At 59.8% G+C, this 22,739-nt stretch overlaps 3 protein-coding genes across 17 annotated transcripts; all 3 read right to left on the minus strand.

Moving 5' to 3' along the window:
• Nucleotides 1–55: 55 nt before the first annotated feature.
• SIRT7 (sirtuin 7) lies at nucleotides 56–5,937 on the minus strand. Of its 3 annotated transcripts, XR_002137700.3 has the most exons (11): nucleotides 5,656–5,937; nucleotides 5,447–5,584; nucleotides 5,259–5,363; nucleotides 3,408–3,478; nucleotides 3,240–3,312; nucleotides 2,552–2,650; nucleotides 2,244–2,480; nucleotides 2,063–2,143; nucleotides 1,792–1,898; nucleotides 1,287–1,372; nucleotides 56–730 (listed from the first exon to the last, which is right to left on the minus strand). XR_002137700.3 is itself a non-coding variant. In XM_019735646.3 (10 exons), the coding sequence occupies exons 1-10, from the start codon at nucleotides 5,935–5,937 to the stop codon at nucleotides 532–534; spliced, it is 1,392 nt and encodes a 463-aa protein (XP_019591205.3). In that variant the 3' UTR covers nucleotides 56–531. The 3 variants fall into 3 exon arrangements, 2 of the variants coding, with proteins under 2 accessions (XP_019591205.3, XP_088645027.1); XM_019735646.3 differs by lacking the exon at nucleotides 1,287–1,372; XM_088788901.1 differs by having other exon boundaries at nucleotides 56–1,372.
• MAFG (MAF bZIP transcription factor G) lies at nucleotides 5,875–14,958 on the minus strand. Of its 7 annotated transcripts, none has more exons than XM_074320767.2 (3): nucleotides 14,689–14,958; nucleotides 10,746–10,808; nucleotides 5,875–10,651 (listed from the first exon to the last, which is right to left on the minus strand). In XM_074320767.2, the coding sequence occupies exons 2-3, from the start codon at nucleotides 10,779–10,781 to the stop codon at nucleotides 10,199–10,201; spliced, it is 489 nt and encodes a 162-aa protein (XP_074176868.1). In that variant the 5' UTR covers nucleotides 10,782–10,808; nucleotides 14,689–14,958; the 3' UTR covers nucleotides 5,875–10,198. The 7 variants fall into 7 exon arrangements, with proteins under 7 accessions (XP_074176868.1, XP_074176867.1, XP_019591290.1 ...); XM_074320766.2 differs by having other exon boundaries at nucleotides 14,685–14,957; XM_019735731.3 differs by lacking the exon at nucleotides 14,689–14,958 and adding an exon at nucleotides 14,403–14,493.
• Nucleotides 14,959–16,622: 1,664 nt separating this feature from the next.
• PYCR1 (pyrroline-5-carboxylate reductase 1) lies at nucleotides 16,623–21,354 on the minus strand. Of its 7 annotated transcripts, none has more exons than XM_019735746.3 (8): nucleotides 21,337–21,354; nucleotides 20,554–20,667; nucleotides 20,274–20,344; nucleotides 19,442–19,621; nucleotides 19,027–19,248; nucleotides 18,754–18,846; nucleotides 18,414–18,577; nucleotides 16,623–17,496 (listed from the first exon to the last, which is right to left on the minus strand). In XM_019735746.3, exons 2-8 carry the CDS (start codon nucleotides 20,618–20,620, stop codon nucleotides 17,331–17,333), a joined length of 963 nt encoding a protein of 320 aa, XP_019591305.1. In that variant the 5' UTR covers nucleotides 20,621–20,667; nucleotides 21,337–21,354; the 3' UTR covers nucleotides 16,623–17,330. The 7 variants fall into 7 exon arrangements, with proteins under 7 accessions (XP_019591305.1, XP_019591299.1, XP_019591298.1 ...); XM_019735740.3 differs by lacking the exon at nucleotides 21,337–21,354 and adding an exon at nucleotides 21,086–21,216 and having other exon boundaries at nucleotides 20,554–20,692; XM_019735739.3 differs by lacking the exon at nucleotides 21,337–21,354 and adding an exon at nucleotides 21,062–21,179 and having other exon boundaries at nucleotides 20,554–20,692.
• Nucleotides 21,355–22,739: the final 1,385 nt, after the last annotated feature.

Consider the following 22,739-nt stretch of genomic DNA (forward strand, 5'->3'; position numbering starts at 1 on the left):
CGCGGACCCGCTCCCACACACCGCGTCAGAAGGAGTCACTCGGTGACACGGGAAAGACAGTGCAGAGATATTTAATATCAATAAAAATTTCTGCCGAGAGCCAAGGCTGTCACGCCGGTACGGATTGCCGCAAACCAATACAGAAAAGGGTTCCTACAAAGTTGACGTTTTTAGCAAGAAGTAGAAAGAGGGTGGAGGCCCCTGAGACTAGCCTGGTGAACGAGGTAAGGCAGCGCGTGCTTCCTCCTGGCCGGCCAGGTGCCAGCTGTGAAATAACCCGAGTTCTGTTCTCACAGGGAGGTGTGGCTGCCACCTCTAGGAAGAGGCCGGTGGGCCAGGTGTCCTCAACACTCAGGCCCACACCAGGGCAACCACAGTAGTGCAAAGGGGCTTCCCGCAAAGACAAACATCACCCCCGAGAATTCCCACTAGACCCTGTGGGGCAGCCCTGGCCTTCTCGGTGCCAGCAGCCCCTGAGTCCGAGTCCCAGCCATCTGCAAAGTGCCGAGTGTTGTTCTGTCAAGCTCCAGGTTATGTCACTTTCTTCCTTTTCGTGCGTTTGCTGCAGCCCCTGCCGAACCAGCCACCTAGGATGGGGGCTGAGCTGAGGGGTGCATCCCGGTCCCTGGGTGGAGGGTCCTCTTGGCTTCTGCACAGTGACTTCCGACTGTGGCTGCCTTCTTCACCCGCACGCAGGGGAGTTGCCAGGGAGAAGATGGGGTCCTGCCACCTACCAAAAAGGGAAAGCTGGGTCGGGCGTGCCTGGAGCCTCTCAGTCACAACGCGCCCCAGGATGGGAAGGCTGACTGAGGAGGTGACCCTGCTCCCTCCCCGTATCTTGGCCGTGGCGGGCTTTGCTCAGTGGTAGCCCCACTGTTCCTGGGCTACAGAACAGCTGTTAAGAGGGGTACACTCCCAGACTAGCTCGGCCTCGGCAGACCTGTGTCCTCGTCGGAGAGTGAACGGCCGGGCATACACAGTGGGGTGGCAGGAGCCTCAGCAGGAATGAGTCACTAGCAAGTCTGGGCCCCACCTCACTTGTATGGCCAGGGGCAGGTGGACCAGACCCTCTCCCCCATCCCAGACCGTGACACTTGATGAAAGGCAAGGCCAGCTGACTACAGGCTACCGGGTGAGAGATCATGTGTCGGACTGAGATGTAGAAGCACATGTTATCAACTTAAGATACAGATAAGCACTGATAAGGAAAATGAGCTAAGTTAATGTAAAAAAAAAGTACAGTACACGATAGGCCCACATTACAGAACACCACAAACATAACATACAAGAATTGCCAGGCCCAGAAGGTGAAGGGATCCTTAATTCTCGAACCCTTTGATTAAAAGAAGTTATTGATTTCCCCTATAAGACCCTGAAAATTCACAGAGAGAGAAAGTGTAAACTTTTTACTCAATACATACACCATGTCTAAATTATCACAAATTCTGTATTAAGGCAGTTTAAGCTCCCCCCGAGTTTGTCAGCTCCCCAAACCAAGTGCACTGAAGTCTGTTTGCCCAGCACTGCCAAGCGCATGTCCCTTAAGGGACCTTCCCCTCCAGGCCATCTGAAGCAAAGGAGGACGAACCTCCAGGCACACACTAGCGGTCTCCCTCTCCCCACAGGGAGTCCTGTCAGTGCGCCTTGGCCAGTCCCTGCAGAGGCCAGCACACTGCAGTCATGCCTTACAGTTTTCAACACCTCGGAGCTTTCTCTGTGCTTAGCTCCCGAGAGCAGACAGACACGGCCCATCCACACGGGCAGCAGGGCGATGGGCCCACGCCCCCTCACCTGCTATAGGGGGGTATCTCCAGGCCCAGCTCATCCATGAGGAGTTGCATGACGTCATCACACCTCCCGTGGAGCTTCAGGGCAGCCCAGTCATCCTTTGGGGTCCACTGGGGACAGGGAAGGTGAATGAGGACAGCACCTCACTCCTTCCCAATGCCCTGCGACCTGGGCTCTGCTTGGCCAGCCCCCCAAGGTGCGTGAGTTCAGGACAGAATGTCACAGGGCCTCCTAGAGCTCAGGTCTCAGGAGGCAGCTCTGAGCGCTGAGTTACCTGCAAGTTCACAATGTAGAGCTTGGGCCGCCGGCTGGGGGGCTTGGTCATGCACCAGAGGCGTGGGTATTTCTTCAGAACCTGCAGGAACAGACGGACACAGACCACACAACCAGGGAACGAGGCTATAGGAAGCTGCCGGCGGGCTACTCCCAGCCCAGCCACAGTGCCGGCTGTGTACCTTTAAGCTGGAGCCTAAACACAGGATCGTATCCGCTTTGCTAGCAGCCTGGGTGGCTGCCTCCCAGTTCAGGGGCTGCCCCAGGGTCCCCCGCTCCCCAAAGTGCACGATGGTGTCCCGGAGCTGGGCCCCACACTTGTGGCAGACCCGGCCTGTCTGGTGTCGGTGCAGGGCGGTGCGCTCCGTCACGTCGAATACTCGCACGTACTCCCTGTTGGGGGTGCAGGCCGTGCAGACCTGAGGGGGAGGGCACTGTGAGCAGGAGGCACTGGCCCGCCGCACCCCCAAGTCCCGGAGGGAGCGCTCACTTCAATGTACATGTTTCCGTGGAGCTCCGAGATGGCTGAGCGCGGCAGCCCGCTCCGCAGGTGGAGCCCATCGCAATTCTGAGACACCACGTGCTGCACCTGGGGGAGGCGGGTGGGAGTTGGCAGGAGGGCCGTGGGAAGCAACACCCACCCAGCAGCGCCACTGGCTTGTCCTGAGTCTAGCCCAGCACCCCCAAACCAGAGGCACGTCCAACCTCACATGAAGCCTCGAAGGCAAGACCAGGGCAGCAGGCTGGTCCGAGCAGGGCTCAGCACGGCCCGCCCCCAACAAAGGCTCACACACTGGGAGTGGCCAGGAGGGTGAGCCTCGGCTGGAAGGGGCTTGGGCCCAGGCTGATGCCCTCTTGGGTCAGTTTCAGGTCCCTGAAGGCCCAGGAGGATCGACCCTTCCCCACTTGGTTGGAGGTGCTCAGCAGAGGGTCTCCAGAGATTCCCTATGAGTTCTAGCTGTGATGACTCAGAGGGGAAGCTGCCCCCTTGACGAGAAAGCACAGAGGATCAGAGGGAGGCTCACACCAGGGCTCTAAACTGCTTGGTGGGCACTCATTACGCGGGTCCACTGGCCAACAGGAGTAAGATGCAGCTGCCACTATAGCACCTAAATGGTGCTCCAGGTCCCACGCTGTGGACACAGCAAGCACACCAGCTGGCCACACAGGGCTCTTACCAGCTTCTGCTCATGTAAGCGGGCGATGCTCATGTGGGTGAGGGTCGGCTCGGCCTCACTCAGATCGGCAGCACTGCCAGGTGAAAGGGAGCACAGGTGAAGGGGGCTTCCCGGTCAGGCCCCTGCTGCCCTGCTCACCTTGGTAGCAAGGCTGTGTACACTGCTTACCTAACATGTCTCCCTTTCTGAAGCAGCGTCCACACTCCATTAGGACCCCGGTAATCTGGGATAGAGGCTGCCTGCATGTTCAGAAAGACGATAAGCCTGGTGAAAAGGCATCACAGAAGGCACTGGCAGAATTCCCAAGAACAGAAAGCATACGTTTCTCCCAGCGTGTTGCAGGCTGACCCGCAGACCGGCCTCTATTCATTCCACAGACTCAGCATTTTCTAGTCTAAGCTGCCTGAACCCAGATGGAGAGTAGCCCATGTGGCTCCTTCCCTCTGCCTGGACTCCCGCTCTCACCTGGTCCAGCTCATTCTTCCAGCCACGCTTCCTCTGGGAGCCTTCCTCAGTACAGCCTGGCTCTGCAGCCACACCTGTCTTCCACACTGAGGGTGGGACTGGTCAGCCTCACCTGTGTTTCCCCTGGGCCTAGCCAGTACACAAGAAAGATGCAGCGGTGATCCCCTAGGTGGGATCCCTCCTCTGTCCAAATTCTTCCATCTTGATGCTGTGCTTCCTGCCCTACCTTCATAAAGACAGGCGAACCTCTCCAGGTGAGAGATAAACACCACTGAATTGCCCAAGTTCCCAATCCAGTGGAACAAAGCCACCCAAGACAAAGAGAGTGTGCCAGGATCCAGGTGTTCTGTGCTCCTTCTGTGGAGCCCTGTCTCCTCCCTGCTGCTTACGCTCCGAAAAGTGCCCACTCTGACCCGTGGTTCCGACTCACATCACAAGCTCAAACAGCAACACTCACACCAAATTAATGAGCAGCACACACCTTTAAGTAGGCACCTGAAGCTCTTTAAGAGGTATTATTATTGCTTTTAAATAATCACACGATGGGAGTTCACCCGTGAATATGGGGGGAGGAGACCAGATTGCCAGGGCTCCAGAGGGTCCGTAAGTCACAACCGTCAGCCCACCCGACACACTCCAGGTACTGCCCCCGCAGCCATCCCTGTCTTATCTCACCTGCACCCGTAAAATTTTACCCACACTTTGAGGCCCAGACTCAGTGTCACCTCCTACAAAAACCCAGCTGGGATGATTTCCCAGCTGAGACCACAGGGGTGTGTCTGGATTTCTATTGTTGACCTAACACAGCCAGCTTCATGTGACAGCTATATGCTTATATACCTTAACATATCATCTGTGGGCTTCTCCAGGATGGAAATCCTGTGTTCACCTCTGCTGGGCCTGCACGCGGGTCACACTCAATCCACCCCATCAGACAGACAAATAATGTGCCACCCACGTTGTCAAAGCAGGTCATACACATTCCATGGCCCAGGAGAACACCTCGATGGAACTTTTCAAAACCCAACACATTTCCCTTCTTTGCCTGGTGTACTTTAATTCTTACTGCCTTGCTTTCTACTTTACCTTCCTTCAACATTCAAAAAAACAACGAATCAGGACACAGTTTGGGGCTTACCTCTGCCCACATAACTTTGGGACAGTAAATTAACCTCCTTAGCTTAAACGCAGAGGTGCCTGCAGGAACTAAGCTATTACGTCCCATTTTTATTCCTTTTCCTTTCTTGTCTCTAACTGGGTATAACAGACTTCAATCCTGTAAAAATGTTTATCTACTTAGTGACGTTTCAAATTGAGTCATTTTCAGCTTTTCTAAGAAAGGAAACAACCTCAGTCAGAGTTGCTTTTAAAGTGAGTTTTTTTTTTGCGAATCAGTTTTCCTCAGCTCAGAGTACAGTCCTCAGTCCTTGGGTCACACGCCCAGAAGGGGGCGCCCCGGGCGCGTCCCCGCCAGCCCCCCGCCCGGTGGTCCGGGATTCATCCGGACCTAGGAGTCGACCCGGGGGCACGGCCGTTCACGCCTCGCCTCCCTACCGTGCTGATCCCCGCGCCAGTGTAGACGACCAGGTACTTGGCGTTCCGCACGGCTCCGGCCAGCTCCCGGACTTTCCTCCGCAGCTCCTCCGGGTCGTCACACACCTGCCGAGACACCCAGACCGGGCGTAAGCCCCGCCCCCTACCCGGCGAGAGGCCCGGCAGACCCGGGCGCGCGCGGGACTCGCCTCCTCCTGCCGCCGCTTCAGGCCCTCGCGCCGCCTGCTCCGGCCCTGCAACTCGGTCACCAGGTCCTCGCTCTCGGCCAGGAGCCGGCCCTCCTCTGCGCTGCGCTCGGCCGCCGCCTTCCTCAGGATGCGCGAAACCTGCGGGCGCGGGGCAGGTGATGAGGGCGACGCGAGGCGGGGACGGCGGGGCGGGGCAAGAGGTGACATACCTGGCGGAGGCGCTCCCGCTGCTGCTCCTCCCGCAGCCTCCGGACCCGCTCGGCCGCCTTGCGCTCCGAGCGGCTCAGACCCCCGGCTGCCATCGCTCCCGAGGAGATCCACGCTTCCGCTTCCGCCTCCCGGCAGGCCGCGCGCCGACACATGCGCGCTGGGCCCTGCCCCGCCCTTCCGGCCCCGCCCGCACCGCCCCAATTTAAGCACCTGCCAAGTCTCTTTAAAAGGTGTTTATTGATCATATACAAAATAAAGAAAACCTTATATATCACAAACATACACTATGTACAGCAATAAATACCGGGGGCCCGGCCCAGTGCCGCCCCTCCTGGACAATAATTTAGCAATAAATACTGCACAGGGCAGGGTGGGCGCCTAAGCGGGCGGCCCTAACGAGGCCCCTCCCCACCTGGATCTTCGACGATCCCCGCCGCCGGGCAGATCCCAGGATACCCCCACTTCCCCCTGACTTCAGCCCTAGGCAGCACATGCAGGGTCTGATCAACTCTGCCTGGACCCACCCGCTCAGCGCCGGGAGAGCAGCAGAGCTGGACACACTGGCAGCCCTTGTCCTGTTGCCCTAAGATGCCAGGAGAAGGCTTTCTGTACCCACTCCCGTTTGGTTAAAGGCTTCCGGGACTAGCAGATTGAGGGGATGGGAAGAAGGGAGGTGCTGGGACACGAGGTTGCTGGAAGGGTCGCTCCTCATAGTTCACTGGGGACACCCACATACCAAGGCTGGGGTGGAAATGTATGCGACTGGCCCAACAGGTACAGCACACGCCCAGGACAGGCCAGAAGCAGGGCAGGCCATCAGTCTCGAGGGCACACCCCTGCCTCTGTGTGTCCTCCACTCTCTGTCCCCATCTGCTCCAAAACCAGAAGCCAACAGGAAGGCAAAAACGCGCCAAAAAGAATTATTCAGTGGCTTCTGGGGAAAAAAATCGTTAATGTGTTGGTTCCTTTCACCAAACCACAGCCTAAAAAAGTAACTTACAAGATCCCAGAGCGGAAACAGCACTGCAGCCTGTGGCTCAGGCTTTCCAGCTGTGGACGGGAGCTTTGGCCAAGCGTCCACTCCAGAGATGGAGGCAGCGGGGACCGGATGGGGCCTGACCACCCATCCCAAAGCAGGCTATAGATCAGAGCTGTGGGCCGGGCCCTGACCACTGAGGGCTGTTGCTGACAGTCAGAGTTGTGCACACAGACCGGAAGCATGGACCAACAGGAGGAAAGCCCGTCAGAAACCAGCACACTTGCCAACTGCCATGCAGCAGCCGCATCTTCTCACCTGTACAAAGGGCAGTGCCACCGGAGCAGCAGCCAGGGGCTGTGGGGAGTTCTCCCTGGGGCCATGCTCTGGGAAGGAGCGGACCTATTCCCACAGAGTTCTCAGAAATCTAAATGTCCATGTTGGGGCAGGGAGGAGTTGGGCGAGGGCACGGTGGGAGCAAAGGTGCACATTGTGGTTTACTTAGCGGACAAGTTTGGGAGACCTGGCTTTGGCCGAAGCCCTCGATTTGCTGTGTCAGAAAAGTGGAGGGGAGAGAGGGGACACAACACCCTCACAGTAGGAAAACCGAATTAACAAGAATCAGAAAGACACCAACCAGTCACATGTGGACACAGTCTGCTGTCAAGAAACCAAAGGGAGGGAAAGAGGTGGAGTGGCCCTGCAGGCCTGGCTTGATGGGAACTGGATGCTCCCCCAGACCCAAGGAGCAGTTGTTCCAAATCCAAAAACCCTGAAAGAAACCATGGTCTCACTAACTCCAGAAGCTTCTGTAAACCAAATCAAGGCCTTGCAATATGTGTTAGCACATGCCTGCCCTCAAACCCTCCTCTCACCTTCCTCACCCACCTCTTCCCTCCACTCTCCAGGTCTACAGCCTGGCAGGGGTGTGCCGAAATGGACAACGACCTCCCAGCCAGGACAAACGTGGGGACCGTAAATGGACATGGAGGGTCTGTTCCTCCCACCACCAGGGCAGAACATGACCTCTCTTTAGGAACTGTTATGATGCAATTCCAACTCACTGCTGCTACAACCACTGACAACTCTCGTCTGGAGCCTGCGAAGCAGACAGACTGGAGGGGGAGGAAGCCACTGTGTGATCTGGAGTCAACAGTCAACAGCTCCATTGCAGGCTGACTCCGGTACAACTAGGAACGTCTCTGAGCATTTAGGGTCCACAGCAGCCCATCGAGATGGCAGAAATTGACAGCACGTCCTACTCCCATCCCATGGGCACACTGGGTCAAACTCTGGGATGAAAATCCTGCTGCCCACGAGGTTAAACCCTGCCAGGCAGCACTGATGCACTTCTGTGCTTTTCAGGGGGTCAGGGCCCCCAGAGAAGCCAACCCGCAACCCCAAGGAGAGGCCAAATGAGGCCCATGTGGCTGGAGACGGGGCACTAGCCTCCTGGGGGGGACGCCACAGACAGCCTGTCACGTGCCTATGAGGAGCTTCCCACCCGAGTCTGGGAGATTGGCTGCCTCTGCCGAGTGGCCAGGATGGGGATGAGTGTGGACTCAGTCCAAGAGAAGCACCTCCATAAGCTGGGCAGTGGATCCCTGGAAGACACAGACCCAAAGGGAGGTGGAAGAAGGCCCAAAGCCGAGAGCTGCCAGCACATTCAGGGGCGAGGAGGGGCAGGACCGGCCCTGGACACTAGCCCTTGTCTGGCACTGGTGGAGACCCCCAGGCCCTCAGGCAGGCAGAAAGGACCGCCCCAGGTGGGCCCCGAAACCACCTGGTTTTGTCTGGGAAGCACCACCCGCAGCATGGAAAACAGTCCTGGGACAACTGGGCAGCAGGTCTCGCAACCCCTATGTGGGCCCCTGGGGTTCCCCTGCTGAGGCCCATGTGAAGCCTAGAAGAACAAAGCTGGGGTCAGTGGCCAGAGCCCAAGCATGGTGACTGGATACCAGAAGGAAGACGGCGGGGGCAGCTTGGCCGTGGCCCCGTGGGCACCCACAGTGACTCCTTGGTCCCTGCAAATCCCCCACCCAGGGCTAGAGGCGGTGGGCATGGAAGCAGCATGGGGAGCCGCCCGGGATGGCCCCCAGTTTCACCTACCCTGCCAGTGGATCAGCCCAAGCCTGAGACACACATGCGAAGCCAAGGGTCAGAGGGGAGTGGGGGTAGGAGTGGCAGAGCCCGGAATCTGACCTCCTGGAGGTCTGGGGCAGACGCTGAGGCAGAAGAGGCCAGGCTGGTGGGCACCAACCTCCCCAGCTCTGCTGCAGCACGTACCGCCTGGCACCCCAGCCTGAGCCTGGCAAGCCAGCAGAAGCAAAACACAACCAAATCCAAAACAAACACAGGAAAACAGACACGAGAAGTGACACCCACAGGTCAAAGGTCACCAGAAGCACCAGCACGTGACGCTGCACAACACCTCACCAGGCACAGACAACACCACTGCACCGGCAGGAGACAGGAGACGGAAGCAGGAAGGGCGAAGGAGTAAGTCACTTTCGGTACAATTGCAAGAGAGAGCAAAGAGGACGTCAGGACGCGCCTTCTGGTCGCTCGCGGCTTGGCTTTTTTTTTTTGTCTTTTTTTTAAACTAAGTTTTATAAATAACATCTGATAACTCTGTGTATATAAAAACTAAACTCCAACAGCCACAAAGACTTGTCTGTAAGTTTACAAGAAAGGGATTTTTTTTTTCTTTTTTTAAACTAGCAGTTTCTATTATACTTTCTTTCCTTTTCCATTTATATGGTCAAATGTTCTTGCTTGTTTTTTGTTTTTTTTTTAAAAAGACAGTTTTATAAATACTCTGCAGCTCTTTTTTTTTCTTTAGCTTTTAAACATATAATTTAATAACTTCGTAAAAGGAACTTCTCTCTTTTAAATAAAGGGCTATGTAACCACACAAATAGGTCATGTAAACAGTGACACGGGACCCATCGCAGGACACTGGACACACCCTTCACGTACGCTCACAACCAGTGGTTTGGTCTTGTTCAGTGCAATGCGTCAGGCGAGAGTGCCGAGGCCCCGGGCCCATAGCCGCACGACGCCCCATCCCCCAAGCACCTAGGCTGGTGGCCTGCCTGTCCAGGGTCCTCAAGGACACCCTCCTCAGAGCAGAGCCCATCTATACCTCTGGTCGAGCTGTGAACTACCCAGGCCCCTGCCAATGCAGGTGGCCGCCAGGGCCTATGGGCCACTCAGCCTAGCACGCTCCCTGCTCAGGGACCCTTGAGCCCCTAGTGTTTGCTCGATCTTTCTGCCCATTCGCACAGGACCACTCTGGACTCCAAGCCCACATGGCCTTGGTATTAAGGGCTGGGGCGGCCCCATGTCACCACCGAACTGACCAATCCCAACATACAAAACACATGATGACAACGACGAGATCAAGGGGCTCAGCCCGGTGCCCCTGGGGTGCAGGTTGTGCTTTGCAGGGAAGGGAGGAGGTAGGAGAGGAAGAGGGGAGGAGAGGAGAAAGAGGGGGACAGGGCTGCCAAATTCGCCATGCGCCTAGTGGCCCCTCGAAGACCCGCCTGGGCAAGCGCACGTCCCTACGACCGGGCGTCCGTCTTGGACTTTACTATTGTGATGACGCTGGTGGCAGCCACCTTGCCGGGGACGAGGGGCCCCAGGCCAGCAGCAAGGGGGCCCCGAGCTGGCGCCACGGGGCTGCGGGCCACGGTCCTGGCGAAGTTCTGCAGGGCCTCGTACTTGGAGCGCAGCGCGTCCAGCTCCAGCTTCATGCTGGCGTTTTCCGACGCCAGCTTCTCCACCTCCTGCTGCAGCTCCGCCTTCTGCTTCTCCAGCTCCTCCTTCTGCGTCACGCGTTTCACGCGGCAGCTGGCGGCGTAGCCACGGTTCTTGAGCGTGCGCCGACGCTGCTTCAGCTGGATGATCTCCTCCTTGGACAGGCCCCGCAGGTGCTGGTTCAGCTCCCGCACCGACATGGTCACCAGCTCCTCATCGGTCAGGCTGGTGCCATTCTCGCCCGGCTCCCGCTTCACCTGGGGGCGGCACAGCGCACGAGGTCACGGGCTGATGTGACACCCATCCCTGTACCACCGCAGCCCCGAGACATGGCCCGTCCTGTCTGCTCACCTTCAAGGCCTTGTTTCCTTTATTGGGGGTCGTCATAACCCGGGGGCTCAGCAAGCAGGCACTCTGCGAGACAGGGAGCAGAGGTCAGAACCCTGGAGAACACCCCTCTTTCCCTGTGCACCGAGTCACGCCCCTCACCTGCCCATTCCTGATACCTGGCCTCAGGATGGCCCTTCGCCCTTGCCTCTCCTGAGATGGGCTGCTCCCGGTCTACCCCGCCCTAGGGAACCAGATGGGGGGGCCAGGAGGGTCTGAGGGGGGAAGGGGAACTGAAGGGCTGTTAGGCAGAGGCAAGAGAAGGGGCTGATTAAAAGAATGCTGGAGGGGCCAGCCTAGAAGGAAGCCTAGAGCTTTAAAAATAACGCCGGTGCGCACCCGAGCCCCAGAGCGGCTGTTCCTGGCGAGTCATGCTGACTCAGCACATTGCTCCCGCTCCCTCACTGGCCTGGCACTCCCCAGGCCGCCAGCCAACACAGCCCCAGGGGACCAGCAGCCAGAGCAGAAAGCTGCCGGGGCCAGAAAGGCCAGCCGGCCAACAGCAGGTGAGGGCCAGGGCCAGCGACCCTGCGCGTGTGTCTCCCGTCTCCTAAAGCCACCTCCCCTAACACGGCCCAGGACAAAGCCCTGCTCCTATGAAGGCTTAGGGGTCCGTCCCCACTGAGGACTCAGGGAGAGGCGGGATGTGGGGCAGTCCCGATGCGCCCGGAGACTTCTCACTTTGAAGAGTGGCCCATAGGTCCTCCAACTAGCTCTGGCACGAGTACCCCCACCCTCCTCGGTGAGCCTCCGCTGCAGCCGATGGAGTAACCATCCTGTGGCTTTGGGTTGCAGCAGCTCACGCCCCTGCCCTCCCTATCTAGGGTATTTCACAAGATCGCCCACAATCCGCCACCCTGGGGCCTGCTCAACTCCTTCTGGGCCAAGGACGGCCCTCTAGCCCCCTGCCCAGGGTCAGCACCACAGGGCCCCCTCCCTCCCACTTGGTCACCGTTCCCTCTTTCTGCTTCCTGAAACCCCACCAAAAACATTTTTGTACTCCTAGTCCTGGGATCCTGGCTACAATAGCTGCCGCCACACCGTGCCCCCCCCCCCCCCCTTTCCAGGTTGGATGCAGCGCTAAGACAGACTGCGTTCTCCCTCCTGGAGGACCACTTCAGGTAACTCTGGGCCAGGTCTCCTTCTTACCCTCACTGGAGCTAAAGTGTGGGCTGGGAAGGTAGAGGCGCGAGTGGGCTCCAGGGTGGACTGCACCTACCCAGCCTTGCATCAGGAAGCGAGGCTGCAGGAAGGAGGCCACAGGCGTCTCCCCACCGCCAGGCCGCCCAGGGGCTGAGGCAGGCCTGGGAGCCCAGTTCTTCCAGAGAGGAGGCTGTGCAGACCACAGCTGGAGGTGAGGAGGTCCTCAGGGCCCCACGCCCAGCCTGGGCCAGGCCCTCTTGGCAGCGCACAAGCTGGGGTGTAGGGGCCCTGTTCTGCGTCCTAGCACTGTCGGCCCAAAGGAAAAGCCCCAGCACCAGCTTTTCCCACCCCCATGCTCCCTCCACCCCTGACTGCTGAGCACAGCGGTGACTTCCTGAAGAGATCACACAGAAAAGTGCTTCCTCAACAGATTTCACCCTCTGCAGAAGGCCTGAACTCAGCACAGTGCAGCCAATTGCCTCCTAATCAAAGGTGTGTGTGAGCAGGGGGAAGGGGGGGCAGGTCTCAGGAAAGCCAGTGCTTCCAGCCTCCTGGCCTGGCCTTGCCCAGCAGACACACACTGATGCGACAGAGACAGCTTTGGAGATGGGGTGGCATGGGAATGATGGCTCAGGGCACCCCTAGAAGCCAGGCGGAGGGGATCCTAGAGACCAAATCAAGAAACTGCCCCCCCACAACTCTCCTCCCCACCCCGAAGGCTGGACCAGAGCTGGGGCTCGGTCATCCTCCTTCCTCAGCTCCCCCACAGGCTGAGTCCACCTTGTGGAGAAGGCCCAAACGGCCCGAATCCACCAAGGTACCCTGGACCACCCACTCAGGCCGGGAGCCAGTCAGGAAGGGGCAAGAGGTCTGGGCAGCCCCAGCCTCCTCCCGTGGGCCCAAACTCCAGGGCATGGACACAAGGCAGGAGGCAAGACAGCCAGCCTCTGCTCTTTGTCCTGGCCTGCAAACCCCCGTGGCCAAACCTTCCAGGCAGACATGGCCTTGGGCACTCTGGCACCCCGTCCTAGCCGGGCCTCACTCCCACCCTGCCCATCAGACAACCTCCTCCAGAAGCCCCCAGCCACTAAAAGTCACTCTGAAAAAAGTCTAAAACTTAATTTCCACCGAAGCCTAATGTACTGAGAAGACTTAATGCAACACCCCTCCAGAAATCTGCACTTACCTAGGGCATAAAATTCCAGCCAAAAGATCAGCTGAAGCGTTAAAACATCTGGCATCTCTAAGCCCAGGGCTGCCTGTGTGTCTGAGAACAAACCACAAGGCCAGCCAAGCCTGGCCATGAACCCGAGGCAAGAAGGGTCAGCTCTGGTCTAGACAAACACTGCCCTACCCCTCGAGCCAGCAATCACCCACACACTCAGGAGAGGTGGCCCAGGCCACATGACCCTCAAGTGGTCACTTCCCAACAGTCGCCATCACCTGGCCCAAAACCCATCAGGGCCACGTTCTCCGCTAACCTGCACAACACTGGGCCCCAACCTCAAGTGAGACAGCTTGGGGTGACTGGGACTTGCACTCTTCCACCCCAGCCCACCTGCTGTGCTCTGCAGGCTAGGCACCCACCATGCTACCACCACCCAGAGCCTCAACCCAGACAGACTCCATGGCTGGGCTGCAAAGAGGGGCAGGGCCTGCTCACCAGACACCTTGATCCCTAGGGCCCACGTCCTGCAGCTCCCTCTCATGTGCAGTCTCCTGGTAGAGCTGCGCCTGCTTGCCCCCTTCCCTGTCCACTGTCACCCTGGGACTCCAGTACAGGCTGTGCTATGCCGGGCTCACTGGGGGAGCCCTGGCTCCTGGCTCAACCCCACCCTTTCCCCCCCCCGTTGCCCCTCCTTCCAGGAGGCCCCACTGCCTCCCTCTCTGGCCTGTGTACCCCTCTCTTCCCTGTCCAGGGGCACCCAGACAGGCGGACCAGACCAGTCACAGGGAAAGCCTGCTTCCCGCCCCCTAGCACGGCCCCCCTAAGCTCCTCCCCTCCTCTCACTCAGAGAACTATTTCCCGGTTAGGAGAACTGTCCAAGCTTTGGGTCGGGAACCAGCCGCTGGAGAAGAGCGTGCCTGGGATGGGATGGACAGGCCAGGGGCTTCACCTTCTACCGCGCCGTGGCCCCTCCAGTTCCTCCTCACCACCCTGCCTTCAACTCGCACCTCAATCCAAACTTAAAAAGCCGCCCCAGCCCCTGGGCCCGGCTCCTTCTTCACGTCCCAACGGTTCCCTTCCACCCCTCGTTTCCCCGCCTTTCAGGCCCCAGGCCCCTAGCTCAGATCCCCCCGGGCACCGGGATGAGCGTCGAGTGACCTCATGCTGATGACTCAGCAAGTCTCCCTCAGGGCTCTGGCCCGCGTGTGACGGAGCGAAAGCGACGCGAGCAGGGTCTTCCCAGCGCCCCCACGCCAGCCCTCCCCGGGCCCGCCAAGGACCCCTGCACCTGGGGAGGCGGCCACACACACCTGATGAATCAGCAGCTCGGGCCCGGGCGGCCGGGCTCCTCCGCGGAGCCCTGGGCGCCCAGTTCGACCCCACCCTTTCCTCCCGCCGCCCCGGCCGCCCCTCCCTCCACTGAGCGAGCCCCGCGCACGCCCCGCCCGCCCTTCGCCGCCCCGCGGCCCACTCCCAGAACCCGGGCGCGGGGGCCAGCAGTGCCCTGCCCGATGGGGAAATCGAGGCACGGGCCGCCAGGGGCGCGCGGGGCAGACCCGAACCCAGGAGCGCCCGGCCCGCGCCGCACTCACCCACCACACTGCGGGCCCGGGCGGGCCGAGGCCGGGGCGAGGGGCGGCGGGCGCTCCGAGGCCGCGCGGGGCTGGGCCGCGCGGGGGCTCCGGGCCCGGGGTGGGGGCTCGCCGCCTGCGCGGGCCGGGCCGTGCGCGCTGGGAAGGCTGGGCCGGACCAGGCTCGGTATCCGCCGCCGCCGCCGCCGCCGCCGCCGCTCCACAGACGTCACATGATGTTTGGTCACGTGGGCTCCATTCATGAAGCGGCGACGCGACCCGCCGGGGCTTAAAGGGGAAGGCGCGACGGCGGCGGCGGCGGCGGCGACGGAGGCGGAGCGCGCTCAGACTGCGCCTGCGTGTCCGGGCGCCGTCGCCCCGGCAACGCGCACCGCCCCCTGCCCGGGCGGGGTCTCGCGGGACTGGCTCGGGCGCGCGCTCCCCGGCGGCCACGCCCCCACCGGCCTTCAAGGTGGGGCCTTGTGACCGGTTCGGCCGCTTTCCTGACCCTTGTGTGCTGACACTTTCAAAGTCCATGTGTCCAAGAGGCCGGCTTCTACCTGCCCAGGGTGGGGGTCTCTGCCGGGGGCTCACTCCTTAGGCGGGCCCTGCATGGACTCCAGGCCCAGCACTGGCCGCAGTAGTGGGTACGTGGGGAGTGACCAGGCCTGTCGAGGCCCCCCTGGCAGGCACGGGAACGCAGCCCTGCTCCTGGGTTTTTTTGTTGTGCATTTTCTTCTGTGTCTCCTTTCTCCCTTTCCGTTTGGAGGGCTGTTCCTTGTCCCCAAAGTGTCTCATCTGCCCACCTACGTGCACGGGGTCTTGGTTCTGAGTGGGCCCAGGGGGAGGGGAGAACTGGAGATGAGACACTGCCAATGCTGTTCCTTGAAAACCCCCGCTCAAGAGCTCTCCTGCCCCAAAGGGCACCCTGCTGCCCTTTGGGGGACACCACCTCTTGTTCTGAGCGCTCCTGGCACATCCTAGCAGCCCAGACTAGCTCCCCTAACCCACCTGAGCAGGGGTGAGTGTAAGTGGTGTCAACCTCTGAGGTAAGGGGCCGCCTTTTACTATCTTCATGCTCTGTAACTGCTTTTTGATGCGTCAAACGCAAGCACTCTGGCTCCATCAAGTGCTCTCACCGTCACTCCTCTGATCTTGCAATGGTTAATTTTGTGTCAAATTGACTGGGACACAGTGACCAGATATTTGGTCAAATATTATTCTGGCTGTTTCAGTGAGGGTGTTTTGGCATGAGAGTAACATTTAAATTGGTAGATGTTAACAGCTTGCCTTCTGTAATGTGAATGGGCCACATTCAACCAGTTGAAGGCCCAAATAGAACGAAAAGACCGACCCTCCCTGGTGTGAGAAATTCCCTGCCTTTAGACACCACCTGCCTGGTGGCTCTGCCTGTTGTCCTTTGAGTTGGAATGTCAGCTACCTGGGTCTCCAGCCTGACGCCCCACCCTGCAGACTGGACTTGCCAGCCTCCATAGTTGTGGCTAAATCTTTCTTATATATAACTTAATATCTATCTCTGTGTCCTACTGGTTGTTTCTCTGGAGAACCCTAATCTAGCTCCCTACGACCCTCCCGCTCCAACTGCCTCTGCCTGGGTGAGTGGGGGCGACATATGCCCCCACTAAGCCCGGAGACGTGAAGGATGCAGAGGCTGGTGCTCCCCCCACAATGGGGAACAGAGCAAGCCCAGCCTATGGTGCCAACTTCCAGTGACACTTCTAGCGACTGGGGCTTGAGGAGCTATACCCTTCCCTAGAGGCTCCCTCCCCTCTGCTCACTGGGAGACTCCAACCCTGGCAGCCTGGCTGCCTTGGAACGTAGGGCTCTGGGGCCCGGGGACTACTGGCTTAGCCTTTACTATTACACCCAACAGCAATGACCCCCTGTGGCAGCTGGGGGCCACCCTCCACACATGCTGAAAAAGTCAGAAGTTAGGGCACTGGGCTGGAAACCAATTTATTTAACCTAAAAGGTCAGGGAGAGAAGTGACAGTGTCTGTGGTTCAGGTCAGGAATGGGGGACAGTGGCCTGAGAGTGCTGGTAGCCTTGGAAATCCAACTGTCTGAGGAGCCCTTTTCTCAAATGTCAAATGGGGATGAGGGGTGATTGGCAGCTGGCCTCGAACTGTAGTCCCTCCCATTGGACTCAGGATGCCTGGGATCCTCTGGTGCTTCCCACACTGAGGAAGGAGGTGTTCCCCCCACCCCCACCATGAGTGGAGGTTAGGGAAGTAGCAGATGTGGGGCAGGGCTCCCCCCTGTAGCTAGACCTTCACAGGGACCAGGGGGAACCTTGACCTTTGTGCTCAGCCCAAGCCTCTCAAACCAGCTAACGCTGAAAGGTGAAGCCCCCAACCCCCCGCTTCCTGAGCTCCTGAAAGGTGGTCCTGATTTGGTTTGGGGCAGAGGAAGTGCAGGTTTGAGGTCAGAGTCCATCCCTGTTCTGGGCCAGAAAGCATTTGGGGACTGGAGATTCCCACTGGCAAGTGATGTGGCCCCTCCCTGGCTATGACGCTGGCTGACCCCAGGTGACCAAAGTCGTGGGCAGTGGGGCCACCCTATGTGGCCCGGGGCTAGACACCCAGCACAGGAGCTCTGAGCCAGGAGAGAGAAGGTGGCGGGTAGCCTGGCAGGCAGGTGAGACACTTCAGTCTTTCTTGCCAGTTGGGGCCATGCTTCGGGGAAGCAGCTTGGCGTGGCCAGAAGGAGCCAGCAGGGCCCTTGGAGGGGAGTCCAGCTTCACCTTGTCCAGGACAGTCTTCTTGATGGCAGCTGGCGAGACCTTCTCGCAGTCAGCCATGGATTGCAGCTCCCTACGGAGGCAGTGAGGGTTGGGTCCAGGCTCCGCCTCCTTCCTGAACCCATGTGTCCATGTGGGAAGAGGAGTCAAGGCCCACAGCTCCCTGCACCTGCCAGCCCAGGGTGCTGCAGTGCTGTCACACCCCCTTCAGGGCCCTTGCACCGCAGTTCCCTCTGCCAGCTACCCTCCCCTAGACTGCTGTCTGCCTCCCTCTCACCTCATTCAAATCGACTCAGTAACCAAATCTAGCGTCAGGCCCCCAGACTTTGAGCCCTCACTGTCCTGAGCACAGGACATGTGCCTCGTCTGTCTCCCCTGCGGGTTGAGGCCAGCAGGGCAGCACTGTGTTCTGGCCTTGTTGTCATGTGGTGGCACTCGGAGAAGCCTGGGGGGTTAGACTGGAGGGCAGGTGGGGGCTGAGAAAGTTGCCCGTCCATCCTCAGACCTGAATGAGGGACAGTGACTCCGAGCTGAGACACCAAACTGTGTCTGTCTGTGCTGTTTGGTTTTTCTGGCAGCTCTCATGGAGCTGCCATCGTGCCAACACACTACACCGCGTCCTGCTCGTCTAACTTGCTTAACCTCCCCAGCCAGGCTGGGAGAAAGGTGTTATTGTCAGGCTCACAGAGGTTCCTTCTGGTTCCCCTGGGCCCACCTCCCTAGCTTGGATGATCACCCTAGTCTGATGGCCACAGATGATGAAACCACGTGGGGAGCAGAGTGAACACCCAGAGGGCTGCCCCTCCCGGCAGGACGATGGGCACTGCAAACCATATGCCAGGGAACCTCGGGGCTCCCCGTGCCTTGCCCATAGCCAGGCCCGAGCTCGATAAACATCCACTGAGTGGATGACGGAGCAGATGCGAGTGAGGCTGAGGGCTCTGATGCACTGGGTGGGAGGCCCGGGGGCGGGCAGCAGCAGGGGCCCACCGTGTGCGGATGCAGGAGGCCTCCACAGCGTTGATGAGCAGGGAGCGGAAACCCCCACTCTCCAGCACGTGCAGGGCGTGGATGGTGGCCCCTCCAGGAGAGCAGACATTGTCCTTGAGCTGGCCTGGGTGCTGTTCTGAGTCCAGTAGCATCTTGGCAGCCCCCTGCAGCCAGAGAAGACAGGCTGACGGCTGTGGGGGCACCCAGCCCCCTCCACAGGGCACTGCCCCCAGCCCCAGCCACTGCGGCACCCACTGACTCTCCACCCATCCATCCCCATGCACCAGCCTCTCACCTAGCAAGGAGTGGCCCCCACCAGAGGGTCAGAAGAAATACTGACCAGCAGAGCCTGGGCCCCAAGGCGGACTGCCAGGCGCCTGGGAAGCCCCATCTTCACGCCCCCATCAGCCAGGGCATCTAGAGCTGTGAAGGCCTGCAGGGAGAAGGCACCTAAGCCACTGTCCCAGGCCTCTTCTCCTCCAGGCAATGGTTGGTTGGTCCAGCAGCTCTGCCCGCAGTGTCCGGAGCAGGGAAGAGGGTGAAGGCTGGGCAGGTGTGCCCTGAGGTTCAGCCCATGGCTGCTAGCTGCCGCCCACCCATCCCCAGTGCTCACATAGGCTGGGCCGCTGCCACTGAGCCCCGTGACGGCATCGATCAGGTCCTCCTCCACCTCCGTGCAGAAGCCTACACTGCCCATGAGCTGCTCCAGGAGCCTGCCATCCTCCACCTGGGCATGGGTGCCAGTGGCATATACCGTGGCCCCCTCCCGCACCACAACCGGTGTGTTGGTCATGCAGCGGATGACTTTGGGGGCTGGCTGGAATGCCATCAGCTTCTGGAGAAGAAACGGGCTGTGTATCCATCAGGACCCCGGGCCCTGAGCCCTGACCCGTTCCTGAGTTTTCACTGTGCACTGGGCCAACACACCCATTTCACAGATGGAGGGCTGAGAGGGCCAGAACTCCTGACCATGGTGCACATTTCTACCCCTCCCCTAGCCCCACTGGGCCTGGCCCTGCAGTGCCCACCTTCTCGATGGAGCTGATGGTGACTCCAGCCGCGCAGGACACCACAATGTGCCGGTCCTCGATGTCAGCCCCAATCTCGTCCAGGATGAAGGGGATGATGTGTGGCTTGACGGCCAGGAAGAGCACGTCGCTGTGCTGCACGGTCTCCTTGTTGTGGGGTGTCAGGTTCACCCCCATCTTCTGCAGGGAGTGCGCAGGCTGGCTAGACCCCCAGGATCCCTCCCCCAAACCAGGAGCCGCAATGTGGAACAGGACTGAGGCTGCTGGGAGTGTGGGCATGGCCGGCTGAGGCTCGGGGCAAGGGGCTCTGACACCCCCAACCGCCATTCCCACCTAGAAGCAGAAGCATTCTGCTCTGGAATGTGCCCCTTCTGCAGACAGAAAAGGGACACTGCATCCATGCCACAGCCTTGGCCCAACCCACTTTGGGCTGCAGCCTCAGACCCTCTACTTTCCAGGTGTGGGTGGCAGTCTCAAGCTGGGGTGCCTGTCTACATCCTTGGATCTAGAGCCCTAACTCTGCTATGGCAAACCGAAGCTGTATCAGTCATGGATGTGTCTCACCTGGCCCCACACTGTGGCCCCATCTACCTGGCCCCCACAGCACCCCATTCCAGACCAGCACTCCCTCCCCACCAGATGCACCCAGGTCTCAAGAGCTGAGCAGGGTCTGTAAGATACTCCAGCCCAGGGCCCCTCCTCTAGCTGGAGTGGGGGGCTGTTTCATGGTGCCCCCTGCTAGGGCCTCTACTCCTGGCCCTCCAGGTTCAAGGCTGTCACAAACCTGCCCCAGACACACTGACCAGCCCCTGCAGGGCCACCCTGCACCTACCCTGAGGGAAGAAACCGTGGCCAGGTCCATGTCTGGGGAGCTGGCCATTATCTTGTGGGCTGCTAGGACGCCTGCAGGGGACACAGTTCTTCCATCAAGGCCAGTCCTGGCCTCCCTCTCCCACATTCCCAGAAAGGAAAGTGGAAATCCCACCACCCAGGGCAAGACCCCAAACATTTGGGGCTGCCATTTCCTACAGACCCCCACCTTCATCCCCCAGACTGCAGAAGGGTAATGGCCCACCCTCTGGCACTGGGCCCGCTCCTGGCCAGGGGCCTACCTGCTGCTGTGAAGCCCTTGGCCAGGGCAAAGGCCAACTGGCCAGCCCCGATGAAGCCCACGCTCATGGTGTCCAGAGGCGCGCCCACAGCTGGCACTGGCTCTGCAGGAAGAGCTGCGGGAGGAGATGGGGCAGGATTCTGCGCAAAAAGTTAGGTGGGTAGTGCAAGGCTTGGCCAGGACACCGCCAGCTGCCCCCCCCCCCCAGTTGGTCTAACTTTCCCCTCGGCTGCCCGACAGCCCCGGGCCGGATAACTGCTGCGATCTCCCACCCATATCGGTGTCCCGGACCTGCTCCCCAGGGCCCCAGACACGGGGCAGAGCGGAGCGAGCCGGCCTCCGGAAGGGGTGGGGGGGGGGTCGGGGGGGATGGACTGGGGGCGGGGGACGACCAGCCAGCGCTGGGTTGAACCTCAGGGTCAAGCCCCTCCCGTCCTAGCACCCCTCGCCCTAAGCCGGGGGACGGGGGTGCAGACACGCATCTACCCCTGCCCCGAAGCACCACCCACCTGGCCAACCCCGCGCCCAGTTACCGAGCTACCAGGACAGGTTTCCCCTCGCCTACAGCACGGCGCCAGCCACGCGGCATCCACGCCCCGTAGGTCCCGCCTCCGACGCCCCGGCCAATCCGCGGCGCGGCCTCCCCGGAGCCGGCCAATCGGAAGGCGCGGGCGATGCGGAGGGGCGGTTGCATCATCTTCTCGCCCAGCTCGCTCCTCCGCAGGCCCAGCCTTGTCTCCCTGCGCCCCCAGGACCCCCGCCCCAGAGCCCACCACCCACGCACCCTGATTCGCGCCTACTGAGACCTCGCCCCAGAACTCCACCGCTTGGAACTCCACTGTCCACTCCGATCCCCGGATAAGTGCACCCCAACCTTTGGCCGTCGTCCCTTGACCTGCGCCCCTCCTCGACCTGCGCCCCCGCCCCCCGAGAACACGCGTGGAGACTGAGGACGCCGGGAAAGGGGGCGGGGGGAGTGAGGCCCTCAAGGAGCATCCCTGCGCAGGGGCTCCCCACGCAGGGCCCTGTCGAGGGCCACATAGACAAGGACATGTCAGGCCTGTGTCCCCCAGGCTTGCACGGGGTGGGGTGGGTGAAAACATTTTGCTAAATGGAAACATTTTAAAAATATTACTATTTTGACGCTGTCTTTTGCCATTTGAAACTTTTTTTTTTATTGTATCAGGAGGCTGGGAAACAGGAGAGAAGCTCAGCCTCTGGAGGCACCTGGGAGTCTAAGCATTCCCAGAGGTCCACCTGGGCCCTGTCCCACCATCTCTCCTGGGCCAGGCGCCCTAAGAGAGCTGCCTGGCATTCAAGCCATGGGCCTGTTGCTATGTCAACCTACCCAATAGGCGTTTGGGGTGGTAGTGGTCACCCAGTAAACAGAGGAAAGTGACCTACAGTGCCCACCCCTCCCACGGAGCACCCCCCACCCCCCACCCCCACCCCATGTTCCCTGACATCTTGTCTGCAGGATGTCTGGAAGGTTTTGGCACTGAGTTTTCTGGAGAACGTGGCCTCAGTCATTTCCCCCTGAGGACTGGCCCAGGGCTTATCTAAGCTGAAGCTGCGTTTGGGTTCAGCAGAGTCTGGGGTCCCAGTCAGCAGTAGGGTCAAGGGCAAAGTAAGAAGAGATCATTGTGGATGACCCATCCCCACCTGGGGAAGGCATGAGCTTCTTTGTTTCATCAATTCTGTAAATTAAATGACACCTAAACAATTTCAGAATCACTCTCATGGTTGTGGTACAGAAGCAGGGCTGTGGCTTTCCTGTGACAAAACAGCCACCACCACCACTGCCAGACCACTGTGTGGTGACTGTGCACTGCAGAGTTCCAGGCCTCCGGGTCTATCGTGTATCTATCTGGTGATTAGTCCTCAAGTTCCAAGGGAGGGACTGCTCAGGGGAGTGGCCCCCACACAAACCCGCTGTGTTTCACATGTCTGTAATGAGAAAACGGAACCTCTTCTGTAAAGTACTGTTTTTTAAGTAATAACAGCAAATAACTCCCTCGTCCAGCAAGAGAGTCCCCTGGTCTAGGGATGGAGTGTCAGCAGGAACGTCCCCATGTGAGCCGCTCAGGACCTCTGCCAGGCTCATCTTGAGCCCTAGATCCCCTCCCCTCCTCTGTCTCACCTTTGGACCTTGGAAATTTAGGGTTGGTGGAGCACTGGGGATATAAG

Source organism: Rhinolophus sinicus, chromosome 12 (assembly GCF_057876585.1).
Source record: "Rhinolophus sinicus isolate RSI-liver-muscle chromosome 12, RSI-T2T, whole genome shotgun sequence".
Classification (NCBI taxonomy): domain Eukaryota; kingdom Metazoa; phylum Chordata; class Mammalia; order Chiroptera; family Rhinolophidae; genus Rhinolophus; species Rhinolophus sinicus.